The sequence below is a fragment of the Eucyclogobius newberryi genome, unplaced genomic scaffold (genome assembly GCF_026437365.1).
Source record: "Eucyclogobius newberryi isolate DKJ021-1_F unplaced genomic scaffold, fEucNew1.0.hap1 SCAF_8, whole genome shotgun sequence".
In the NCBI taxonomy this organism is placed as follows: domain Eukaryota; kingdom Metazoa; phylum Chordata; class Actinopteri; order Gobiiformes; family Gobiidae; genus Eucyclogobius; species Eucyclogobius newberryi.
Genome location: NW_027316500.1, coordinates 31,497,935 through 31,511,693, shown reverse-complemented (window position 1 = coordinate 31,511,693; position 13,759 = coordinate 31,497,935). Strand labels below are relative to the sequence as shown.

Here is a 13,759-nt window from a genome sequence, read left to right as displayed (position 1 = left end):
CAAAGTGCATTTAGCTCAAACTATTCACTTTAAAGACGGTTATGTGTATTTTATCAAGTGACAAGTAAAAGCCCCTTGGTGTCACTTTAAATCGTTCTAAACACGTGAAATACAAACAAAAGCTGCTTAAACACTCGAACCATGATCGACTTTCTCTTAGATTACCTTTAAGGATACAGGGGAGGGCGTGACTTTGGCTCGATCATATTTGATGATAATAATTTATGTTATTTATACATTAGAAATCAATAATCCAAGTGCGGCTTAAACCAAGTAATAAAATAACCGCGCCCTTAAACTCGTACAATCACCAAGACAAGTTCTATGATTGTTCTTTGACAATGGCAAAATAAAATCTCACCTGTATCACGAGCACGACCGCGGCCAGAGCGGCCCACGCAGCAGACGACATGGAGTCAAGATCGATCAAAAAGTCAGTTCAAAAGTTTAGTAGAAAACGGTTGAAGAGTTTGAGGACGTCTATCTCGCGAGCTGGATGAGAAGGAAATGAAATCCCAGCGGGCGTCTGCAAGTGGTAAAAGTTACATTTCAAGGCCATGTGGGCAGAGAGGGTGGGACTGTGAGGCATGAGAGGTGCCACAGTCAAATATGGGACAAACTGGGATGTACAGCCATCTTCATAACTTCTTATTGTTTTATTCTTTGATTACTGCAGAAAACTACTTTCTTGGAGGTTGTAAAGTGGAGAGACTCTGGATGTTTTAGTTTATGTGCAAATGCATGATTAAAAAAACACAAGCAAAATCATCAAGTATTGATTTTAGATTAGATTTTTATTCTATAGAAAGAATATCATTTTAAGCAATCATTGTATGTATTTACAATATGCACAAATAATTACAATCATAATAGCAGCATTTACATCGTGATAAACAGGCTAATTAACAGTGTATCTTTCCATCTCAGTAATAAGTATAAGTCAAACTTTCTGCAGAATAGGATATACATATAAACAGAGGAATGATATAAGTATAACATTAACATGAGGCCATTACAATGAGGCACCAGGGAAACAACATTAGTCATCGAAATCACTTTCATCTGATTCAGAGTCTGGCAAGAACCCTTTGCCTTAAGACAGGAACATCGACCCTGAGAACATTGACCAAGAACATCGAGACGTCTTCAGGACCAGATCTGACTCGTCTCAAAACCTACTACAGATTCCCAGGAAACACAGTGACCAAGTTTATTTACCATATTTTAGATTTAGGTTTGATTTTGACCTTTTGAGGACAAATATATGATATCTTGGCAAATTGACAGTAAACAAAGATCAACGTCCTCGGATACATTTACCATGTCAGACAAAGTCAGTTCATCACTGGCACTACACACCAAACAACACACCGCTTGTTTCAGTAATACACCTGCACTGTAAACTGTCCTTGAGTGCTCTCGCAGTGCAGCATCTTTACCACTTTCTGGCACCATTTCTCCATCACTTGATGACGTCTCACCAGAAACTGACGTATCAGTTTCAGTGGAAGAATCCTGGTGGAGAAGTCCTGTAGTCTCTATGGAAACCATTTCACTCAGGTTTATTCTTGGTGGTTTGTGGAAATTCAGCTGTGGGAAGTCTCTCTGTAATCTCTTCTTCAGAAGATCGGATCTGTAAAAATTAGACAAGGAATAGAAATTCATAAGTATTGGTGGATAGAAATGTCAAGCCACATTGGATAACTCATAACCTCAGGCTCAGATCAATGACTGATCAGTAATAAGAGATCCCTAGTGCCTCGTACATATATGTGGACTCCTGAAACAGGATTGGTTTCATCTTGAATGACATTTCATCAATAAACAGAGCTGTGATGTTTATCTGATCTTCCATGTTTTTCTTTCACAAACAATAAGAAGAATTTAATTACCGGTAACTTCCACGACCAGGGTGTTTTCTGATGAGTGTCTGGAACAAGAGCTTCTTCATTCTGAGGATTTCCTGGTTTTCAGTCGTGTCCGGATGACAGTGTCACAGAATGCAGTATATGCATCGTCAGACTCCCAGACTTCAGAAAACCTGTATAAAGCAAGGAAATGCAGTGATTGAAATATAATCGCTCGCTCCAAACAGAAATGTACTTGGATTCAACCTTTTTAAAAAGTATCTTGCAGTAATTACAATTCAACGAGATGGACAAGCCCAATTATGAATTTATCGAAATATATAATCATTGCCCTTATATTTAACTCACATACATCACATCTACACCTACATGTAACAAACTAGCTACATTTTGGCTTATTTCACTGTAATTAGTCCTATTTACCACGAGCAAGAGAAAACACACATGCCAGAATCAGTATATAATCTACTCAGCAGCAGTTTAAAGTTTCAGCTTGGGCACATTTATCTCTGATAAAGCGCTCAACCTTATTGCAAATTACACAAACTGCAGGAAGTACATTGCTTGACTTTTTGAGTGATTTTGTCGTTACATCTGTGGTAGAAGGTGGCACGAGACTTCAGCACTAGTAATTGGTTTCTTGTCTATGAAACATGTCGGTTCAAAGCCGAGCGCGTTACTCTCCAGAGGATTTAGAGTTTCGTCAGAAGAAGCACAGAAGATGTAGGATCATCGTCATCACTATTATTATTGCACTTTCGGCGAAGTCGTCCTCCTGTAGCTGCCGCTAACGCGCGGTCTATTCCGTCGATTTCTATCCACTTCCGAGCACAAGTCACCAGCTTCCTCCAGCGGACAACAGCCAGTGGCTGTGTGTGTTCTTTTTCTACCGATGAGATGTGTGTGATGAACGTATAATCCCTATTTTTATTGCGTTTTCTATCGGCTCAAGAGACAACATGGCGCTCCACGGGAGCCGCCATGTTTGTTGTTGTTGTAATGTCTCACCTGATTGGCTGAGTCAGGGGCGGACTGAGTCAAGCGTAGATTTATCAGGCTGAGAATATAGTTCCTCATTTAAATTATCACTGTTAAAAAAACGCGCGCGATGCGAGTGTAAAACCTTTGGTCCTGAGCTAAAATTACAATGATTCTGTCAAATATAGATTATTGAATCTATTATTTAATTCATTTCATATCATCTTTATTAAGGATATAAGTGCAGACGGATGTTACAGACAGTTAAAAAATAGAAACTAAAATCTCTCTAGGGGCCGGATTAAAACATGCCGAGGGCCACATCTGGCCCCTGTGGCCACAAATGCCTAGGTCTGGCCTAAGGGCAAAAAAAACATGAACCAAAAAATATGTTGTTTTTTTAATATTACTTGGTATGTTTGGCGTGCCGGATTATAAAGACAAACGGGCCTGTGGGGAATCTGTGTTTCAGTTTTATGTATCTTAAATCTGGAACATTCTTCCTGAAGATAAGATAAGATGAAAACAGTTTTGTTTAGCTGTGCATGACTGAAAGGATTTCATTTACACTCTTTTATTTCTTAAACTGTTTTGTGATTTCTGTAATTTCTTTCTGGTTTGCACAAATTTGACCTGGTTTAGTCCTGTTTAAGACCTGTTTTAGTCCTGGTTTAGTCCCGGTTTAGTCCTAGTTTAGACCTGGTTTAGTCCGGTTTACTCCCGGTTTAGTCCTGGTGAAGTCCTGGTTTAGTCATGGTTTAGTCCTAGTCCAGTCCTGGTTTAGAACTAGTTTAGACCTAGTTTAGACCTGGTTTAGTCATGGTTTGGACCTAGTTTAGTCCTGGTTCAGACCTGGACCAGGAAGCAGTGGCGGCGACGACCATATTTGGAGATGATATGACAGTTATGAATGGAGCTGTGTGTGAGTGAATGTTTACACTGTTTCAGAGGCTCTGAATCTGAGTCAAGGCCAGACACAGAAACTCAATGTGTTCACTTTAGATTCAGGGGTGTCAAACGGGCCGAACATAAGTTAAAACATAAAACAATAAAAAAAATATAAGAAATAAATATCTTTTTACAGCCTAGTAAGAGTTCTATGTGGAAACTGATGCACAGATCTGCAGCAAGTGAAAGTCCATATTCATGCAGCAGCAGCAGCAGCAGCAGCAGCAGCAGCAGCAGGAACATGGACTTTTGATGTGATTTCTGATGTGAAAAGTTCATATCACAGACATGTTTCTGCTCAAACTCAATATGAGCTCGTTATTTTCATAGTTTAAGCTGATCTTAGTGACACATTATTCATGTAGTGACTCAAATGAGGTCATTGTGTTTGTGTCACAGTCACATTAGTGTGGACACTGTCATGTTCAGACTTTATTACACTCTGACCTGTGTTTTTACCTGAGCAGCGAGGGGGAGGGGCGGCCGCTGCAAAGGATTGTGGGACGTGTAGTTCTAGCAATATAAACACTATATATCTATCAGAAATGATGAAATATGAATTATAAATGGTCGGCGGGCCGGAGTAAAACGTCTGGAGGGCCAGATGCGGCCCGCGGGCCGGATGTTTGACGCCTCTGCTTTAGAACAATGTCTAATGTCTAAACTTGAGCTCTGAACTGAACCTTGGATGAAAAAGGCCTCATAATGAAGCTCTCATTTACACCGTGTACGAGATCTTTATTAACGCTTTATTTTATCATCAGTTTATATTTTGCTGTTGCTGCTCGTGTCAGATCTAAAGAGAGTGACCGCTGCACTAAGAGAGTGACCGCTCTTTCTTCTTCTCTGCAGATGTTTCCTCTGCTCGATGCTGATGATCTGACCTTCTCAAACTCACTCACATCGTCTCCATGACGGCGGGATTCGTCTTTCCACGCGGTCGATTCAGAAATGCATCAGTCGGGTTTAAATAGTGACAGATCTTCACCTGCAGCATTTGTCCAGCAGGAGGCGACGACCTGCTGGTCAGTTCAATCCAGGTGGTCACTTTACTCTGGACGGCGGTGAACAGTGTGTGATCATCTTCTCTAAACTGGATGTGGATTCATTATGAAGCACGTTTTAGTGGATCATGTATACCTTATCTGAACGTGACAAAACCATCATCAAACCGTCTGCGTCGTTCGTTTATGTTGTTTTCAACCAAGAGTTGGCATGGAAACAACGTCTTGTTTTGTCTCAGGTGGATGTGGTGTGTGGAGACCATCTTCTTGACCAGTTTCAGTCGCTCAAAGAGGTCCAGAGCGCGGTGGGAGAAGACGCTCTGCAGGTAGAAACTATACACTCTGCATATTATTATATACTCTACTTAAAGGGCCCGTGAGAGGTTTATACGACCTTCTAATTTAGACTTTATTTGGTGTGTTTGTACCTGTTGTACATATAAATGATAGTTTTACACCAATCGAGCTGGTATTTGTGGAGAAAACGTTGAAAAAATCTGTAGAAAATGACAGGAAGTGACATCACATCAGACATTTATTTTTATTTTATTTTATCTTTTTATTTTTTTTAAAACTTCCTAGAAGTTATCAGTTCTTTTACTTCTGCATGTACTTGCGTTGCAACAACGAAATTTCCCCATTGTGTGGACAAATAAAGGCATATCTTATCTTATCTTAAAAACCTCTTATATAAGGAATAAGGAATAAAAATGTAATTAAATAAGATAAAAATAATAATAATAGTGGCAAAAGTAAACACTCTTTACTTTTGGTGGGATGCAGAGCGAGTTTTATTGCAAGAATGACCCTACATTTTCCTACACTACCACTGTATCGTCCAGCAAAAGGCCATATGCGCCAAAGTGACGGGGTTTTAACATGTGACACCAGTCGTCAAAATCATCTAAATCGTCTAAATCATCAAAATCATCAAAATCATCAAAATCACATATAGTGCTTCTGGAGGAGCTGTCATGGACCTGCTGCTGCTGCACTGAAACCAGGCTGAGCAGAGGACGGTCTTTGAAACGGTTCTTTGGGTGAAATAAAGACCATTTGGTCATCTTAAGGTCATCTTAAACATTCATTCAACAAAATAAAGTCGCTCTCATGTATTTTTATTTGTCACATCAAAATGATAGTGACATTACATGAGTTTTGTCTAACTCTACGAGTTTTTATAATTTTTAGCTAAACTAAAATATATTTATCGTAACTGTGTTTTAGTTCAATGAGTCATCCGACCTGTAGGGGGCGCTTGAACCACTTTCATTTAGTGATTTGGGGTAAAACTGATGCTTTGGTAAACTTGTTAGCATGTTCTTTATGCTATAGTTATCTGAATAACTGTTCATATGTTACGTTAACATACCAGACACTTACCACAGTTCTGTCTGTGCCTCATGTAGCTGAAGGTGTTAGTGTTAGCATACGTCATGTAGCTGAAGGTGTTAGCGTTAGGATACGTCATGTAGCTGAAGGTGTTAGCGTTAGCATACGTCATGTAGCTGAAGGTGTTAGCGTTAGCATACGTCATGTAGCTGAAGGTGTTAGCGTTAGGATACGTCATGTAGCTGAAGGTGTTAGCGTTAGCATACGTCATGTAGCTGAAGGTGTTAGCGTTAGCATACGTCATGTAGCTGAAGGTGTTAGCGTTAGCATACGTCATGTAGCTGAAGGTGTTAGCGTTAGCATACGTCATGTAGCTGAAGGTGTTAGCGTTAGCATACGTCATGTAGCTGAAGGTGTTAGCGTTAGGATACGTCATGTAGCTGAAGGTGTTAGCGTTAGCATACGTCATGTAGCTGAAGGTGTTAGCGTTAGCATACGTCATGTAGCTGAAGGTGTTAGCGTTAGGATACGTCATGTAGCTGAAGGTGTTAGCGTTAGCATACGTCATGTAGCTGAAGGTGTTAGCGTTAGCATACGTCATGTAGCTGAAGGTGTTAGCGTTAGCATACGTCATGTAGCTGAAGGTGTTAGCGTTAGCATACGTCATGTAGCTGAAGGTGTTAGCGTTAGCATACGTCATGTAGCTGAAGGTGTTAGCGTTAGCATACGTCATGTAGCTGAAGGTGTTAGCGTTAGCATACGTCATGTAGCTGAAGGTGTTAGCGTTAGCATACGTCATGTAGCTGAAGGTGTTAGCGTTAGGATACGTCATGTAGCTGAAGGTGTTAGTGTTAGCATACGTCATGTAGCTGAAGGTGTTAGCGTTAGCATACGTACACCTATTCACCATGTTCTCTCATCTGTTATTATTATAAACTGCATTTACAGTTGAAATGTCTGTTCTTGGTCCTGGATTTTATCAAATAAATTCCCCCCAAAAATGCGACTTATACTCCAGTGCGACTTATATACGTGTTTTTTTCTTCTCTATTATGTATTGTTTGGCAGTGACTTATACTCCAGAAAATACTTGTTGAATCGTCAAAGGTTTAAAGCTGGAACATGAGGAAAACGCTTGAATGTGTTGCAGGTGACCCCTTTGACCTCTTGACCCCTGTATGACCTGCTCCTGCGCTGATATCGATGGATGTTTCTCACTAAAGGCTTTTCTGTGTCTTTCATGGCTCAGGTTCATAGGAGGAACAGGACGTGTGGTGAACAGGTTTAGCTCTTAATGCTGAGCTCTAATTGAAGATTAACTCTTGAACTCTTCTGCAAACAGGAAGTGAGTCCCACTGGAAATGTTGCGTAATAATGTTATGAACCGACAGTAAACGACAAAACTGATTTGAGCCTTGTGCGTCGCAGTCTCCACGCTCGTCTCCACGCTCGTCCCCACGCTCGTCCCCACGCTCGTCTCCACGCTCGTCCCCACGCTCGTCTCCACGCTCGTCTCCACGCTCGTCCCCACGCTCGTCTCCACGCTCGTCTCCACGCTCGTCCCCACGCTCGTCCCCACGCTCGTCTCCACGCTCGTCCCCACGCTCGTCCCCACGCTCGTCCCCACGCTCGTCTCCACGCTCGTCCCAACGCTCGTCTCCACGCTCGTCCCCACGCTCGTCCCCACGCTCGTCCCCACGCTCGTCCCCACGCTCGTCTCCACGCTCGTCACCACGCTCGTCCCCACGCTCGTCTCCACGCTCGTCTCCACGCTCGTCCCCACGCTCGTCCCCACGCTCGTCTCCACGCTCGTCTCCACGCTCGTCTCCACGCTCGTCCCCACGCTCGTCCCCAAGCTCGTCCCCACGCTCGTCTCCACGCTCGTCTCCACGCTCGTCCCAACGCTCGTCTCCACGCTCGTCCCAACGCTCGTCTCCAAGCTCGTCTCCACGCTCGTCCCCACGCTCGTCTCCACGCTCGTCCCCACGCTCGTCCCCACGCTCGTCCCCATGGAGATGTTACGCTTTGTTTGAGTTGTGTTTTTGATGCTTCTTTTTATTAATACATCAAACTTATATCGTATAGGACACTTTACAGAAACTATTACATTACAGTTCCATTGAGACGAACGATTAATTCCACCATGTCAAGTTACAGGTCAGATCTGTGGAGAGGCGAGCCAGCTCACAGTAAGAACAGATGGGTCTGTGGTCAAGACCTGTGCGCTGCCTCCAGTGGTAGAGCGCAGTAGTGCATGAACCAGAGGGTGTGTGGACAGGATTATATCAGTAATATTAATAAATATAGCCGCAAGCGGCAATGATCGGCCCTCGCCACGCCGCCGCCACACCGACGCCACGCCGCAAGAGGAGGGGGCGCTAACGCGCCCCAATTGTCCTTTTATTACGCCTACTGCTGAATCTGTGACGCTGTCACATCTTCTCCCCTTTGTTTTACCATCAAAAAGCTATTTTATTTTGAATTCTTGGCAAAATGTGCAGCTTTGCCGCACAGACACCGTGACTCTTTGAATGAAAATGTGGATAACTTTTGATGGTCCTGAAGATGAGTCTCACCAAATTTCAGGTTAATAGGGCTGAAGCCCTGGGAGGAGTTTGTGAAAGTCTAAAGTGTAAACATGTTCTGGCGATTTCCCCATTGGAATAACATGAAAGGTTTCGGTCATCGTTACGGCAACGCCATAACAATTATGACATGGGTCTCATTGACTTTTTTGATGGGGATGCTAAAATTGAGTTGTGTGTCAAATTTCATATAATTTCGCAAAACTAAACATTTAACCTCCATATAAAATCTGTAGGGGGCGCTGTGGCGCCAAATGAATTTATTTCACTTCAAGTAGGTTTAGGGCAAAGAGTTTAACAACTGATTCTAATTTGACGCAATTCGGACTTTATCTGCGCAAACGGCAGAAATTTTAAATATGGGAGATTTCTGAAATTCTAGCTACAGTTTGCGGCTTCGCCGCACCGAGACCGTGAGAGGTATCAATGTAATTTGGATAACTTTTGATGTCCCACTCCTCAGTAGCATTTTCACCAAATTTCAGCTTTTTAGGGCCAACGCCCTGGGAGGAGTTCGTAAAAGTACGACGTTTGGAAAAACTCCGAAGTCATGTTTAGCCATTTTTGAAGCAATATGGCCGACATTTGGTTGGGCGGACGGCGTTGCCGTAATAATATTTTTTACTTCTCTTGTCACCATCTACCTCTGCGCCAAATTTCATGATTCTACGATCAGATTTTTTTTGGGTCATTTCCCATCTCTCAATGCATTTTTGGTACATTTGGGGGCGCTGACGCGCCAATTTTTTTTATTTTAGAAAAGGGAAATAGCCAGAATGTAGAGAGGCACGATTTTTAGAGGTGTGAACATTTTTGTGACTTTTCGTCAATGTTCACTGGGTGAAAAATAGGGGGGTTGGTCCCGAGAAGAAGAAGAAGAAGAAGAAGAAGAAAGAATAATATTCCGATGCGAAAACAATGTTTCCCATTTTTCAAATGTCATAAACTATACATTTTCGGAAAGCGCTCGCGCTTTCCTACCTCATGGTGTGGGTCCCTGGTCACTGACGGGTACTTTCGTTAATTTTGAGTGGGCTCCGCCCACTTTGTGTTTTTGGCCCTCTATACAGTAATAATGTTCAATTTTTGCATTACATGCTTATATGCACGGAACATGCAAGAGATGGGGAACGTATTCGTGAGGTACTTAGGGCAAATGAGTGCTTTATATGGGGATCATCTCAATGTAAAGTGCTCGTTTAGTGCGCACTTTTGCACGGGCTTCGCCCGTTTACAACGGTAATGTTCCATTTTCCTACTACTAATTAGTATGCACGGGGCGTGCATGAGTGAAGGAGTGCGTTAGTGAGTGTTTGGAAGTGGGCGAGCGCTTCGCGCTCGATTTCGTGCGCACTACGTGCGCACTTTCGCAGCCGTGCTTCGCACGGCCTTACGAGATTAATAGGCCTCTCGCCAGCTTGTGGCGCTCGGGCCTAATAATAATATTTTTAGCAGTTGCGGGAGCAATAGGCCCTCCGCCCTGCTGGGGCTCGGGCCTAATAATAAAAATAATAATATTTTTAGCAAAAACAATATAGCCGTTTTTTCTATAACAACAAATTATACATCGTTTGAAAGCTCTAAGCCTTCCCCATGCCGCCATGGGGTGGAATCATCATTACGAGCGCTTACGCGCTCGTCACTCCCTATTTCGTCGGGATGCCCCGCCCACTCCCCATAGACTTCCATTGATTTGAGCAGAAACAAGCATGGCCCATGCCTGCGGCATGGATTCTCGCGTACGGGACGATGCCAGGAGGGTTTTTGGAGGAATGCAGCGCTTCGCGCTGCTGTTGTCAACAATTTGTGAATGGGCTACGCCCATTCACAAATTGTTGACTATTTCTGTCATAGCAGGAGTAAGTATGCATGATCCATGCCTTCGGCATGGGCTAGTTCACTGTACTTGCCAGGGGCGACGGGGCACCAAACATGCGGGCTGCGCCCGCATGTTTGGTCAGACAGTTGCAACGCTGCCTTCGGCAGCGTTGCGGGAGCAATAGGCCCTCCGCCCTGCTGGGGCTCGGGCCTAATAATATTCCGATGCGAAAACAATGTTTCCCATTTTTTAAATATCATAAACTATACATTTTCGGAAAGCGCTCGCGCTTTCATACCTCATGGTGTGGGTCCCTGGTCACTGACGGGTACTTTCGTTAATTTTGAGTGGGCTCCGCCCACTTTGTGTTTTTGGCCCTCTATACAGAAATAATGTTCAATTTTTGCATTACATGCTTATATGCACGGAACATGCAAGAGATGGGGAACGTATTCGTGAGCTACTTAGCGCAAATGAGTGCTTTATATGGGGTCGTCATCTCAATGTAAAGTGCTCGTTTAGTGCGCACTTTTGCACGGGCTTCGCCCGTTTACAACGGTAATGTTCCATTTTCCTACTACTAATTAGTATGCACGGGGCGTGCATGAGTGGAGGAGTGCGTTAGTGAGTGTTTGGAAGTGGGCGAGCGCTTCGCGCTCGATTTCGTGCGCACTACGTGCGCACTTTCGCAGCCGTGCTTCGCACGGCCTTACGAGATTAATAGGCCTCTCGCCAGCTTGTGGCGCTCGGGCCTAATAATATAGTTTTAGACAAATACAATACTCATGGGGACAAAAATGAGACAAACCCCACCAGAAAAGTTACATAGTCCAGCTTTAAAGGTCCTACATTATGCTAAATGTGTTTGGACTGTCATTATATACATCATAAATACACTGTTACACTTTTTGACATCATCAGGTGGTAATCCACCTTCTACACCACCTACACCTCCTACACCTTCTACACCTCCTGCACCTTCTACACCTCCTGCACCTCCTACATCTCCTACACCACCTACACCTTCTGCACCTCCTACACCTTCTACACCACCTACACCACCTACACCACCTACACCTTCTACACCACCTACGCCTCCTACACCTCCTACACCTTCTACACCTCCTGCACCTCCTACACCTTCTACACCTCCTACACCTCCTACACCTTCTACACCTCCTACACCTCCTGCACCTTCTACACCTTCTACACCTCCTACACCTCCTGCACCTTCTACACCTTCTACATCTCCTACACCTTCTACACCTTCTGCACCTTCTACATCTCATACATCTCCTACACCTTCTACACCACCTACACCTTCTACACCACCTACGCCTCCTACACCTTCTACACCTCCTACACCTTCTACACCTCCTACACCTCCTGCACCTTCTACATCTCCTACACCTCCTACACCTTCTACACCACCTACACCTCCTACACCTTCTACACCTTCTGCACCTCCTACACCTTCTACACCTCCTACACCTCCTGCACCTTCTACACCTTCTACATCTCCTACACCTCCTACACCACCTACACTTCCTACACCTTCTACACCTCCTACACCACCTACACCACCTACACCTTCTACACCTCCTACACCTTCTACACCACCTACACCTTCTACACCTCCTACACCTCCTACACCACATACACCTTCTACACCTCCTACACCTTCTACACCTCCTACACCTTCTACATCTCCTACACCTTCTACACCACCTACACCTCCTACACCTTCTACACCTCCTACACCTTCTACACCTCCTACACCACCTACACTTCCTACACCACCTACACCTTCTACACCACCGACACCTTCTACACCTTCTACACCTCCTACACCTTCTACACCACCTACACCTCCTACACCTTCTACACCTCCTACACCACCTACACCTCCTACACCACCTACACCTCCTACACCACCTACACCTTCTACACCACCTACACTTCCTACACCTTCTACACCACCTACACCTCCGACACCTCCTACACCACTTACACCTCCTACACCTTCTACACCTCCTACACCTTCTACACCTCCTACACCTTCTACACCTCCTACACCTCCTACACCTCCTACACCTTCACCAAACTCACTCTGATCATCTGGAGATGCAGTTCAGCTCTGAACAAGGGGCTAATATTGAACTCCTCCAAAACTCCTGGATAATTCATCATCGCTGCCCGAACGTCTGTCCATTCCCCATCGTCTTGTTTGACCTCCATCCCTCTCCTCCCTCTCCTCCCTCTCCTCCCTCTCCTCCCTCTCCTCCCTCTCCTCCCTCTCCTCCCTCTCCTCTCTCTCCTCCTTCTCCTCCCTCTCCTCCTTCTCCTCTCTCTCCTCCTTCTCCTCTCTCTCCTCCTTCTCCTCCCTCTCCTCCCTCTCCTCCCTCTCCTCCTTCTCCTCCCTCTCCTCCCTCTCCTCCCTCCTGCTTCTGCTCTCGTCTTTCCTCCTCGTTCTCAGTCGTTGAATTGGGTAAGGATTTCCTCTTCCTTCTCCTCCGTGCAGACCTCTTTGGCGGCGCTCTCTTTGCCCCATCTGGGCTCTCTGTGGTGGGGCAGAGCTCCGGCAGCTCCGGGCTCTCCTCCTGGAGCTCTGGGCTGAGGCCCGACGTGAGATCCAAACGACACTCCGGAGTTAAAGTGAGTCTCCTCTCCCTCCAGCAGCTTCCTTAAAGACACACACTCATGGTCACAGGCTGAACACACACACACACACGCACACACACACACTCACAGGCTGAACACACACAGACACTCACACTCACGCACACACACACACTCACAGGCTGAACACACACAGACACTCACACTCACGCACACACACACACTCACAGGCTGAACACACACAGACACTCACACTCACGCACACACACACACTCACAGGCTGAACACACACAGACACTCACACACACGTTCACAGGCTGAACACACACACTCACGCACGCACACTCACACACACGTTCACAGGCTGAACACTCACACTCACGCACGCACACTCACACACACGTTCACAGGCTGAACACTCACACACACACACGTTCACAGGCTGAACACTCACACACACACACGTTCACTCACACACACACACACACACACACACACACACACACACATCCCACAGCTTCAATTAATTTTTTTAGTTAAAATGTTAGTAGTTTCATGTTTGTTACAGAAAGTAATAAGTCATTGGATGCATTTATTTTAAAAGTT

The 13,759-nt window shown here is 44.7% G+C and overlaps 1 protein-coding gene across 1 annotated transcript in view; it reads right to left on the bottom strand.

The window, feature by feature from the left end:
• Nucleotides 1–13,000: 13,000 nt before the first annotated feature.
• LOC140351000 (alpha-internexin-like) overlaps nucleotides 13,001–13,759 on the bottom strand; it is a 28,845-nt gene continuing 28,086 nt past the window's right edge. Inside the window, exon 6 of the mRNA XM_072436634.1 lies at nucleotides 13,001–13,217. Coding sequence (XP_072292735.1) covers nucleotides 13,007–13,217 — 211 coding nt within the window. The 3' untranslated portion in view covers nucleotides 13,001–13,006. The remainder of the gene's footprint in view (nucleotides 13,218–13,759) is intronic.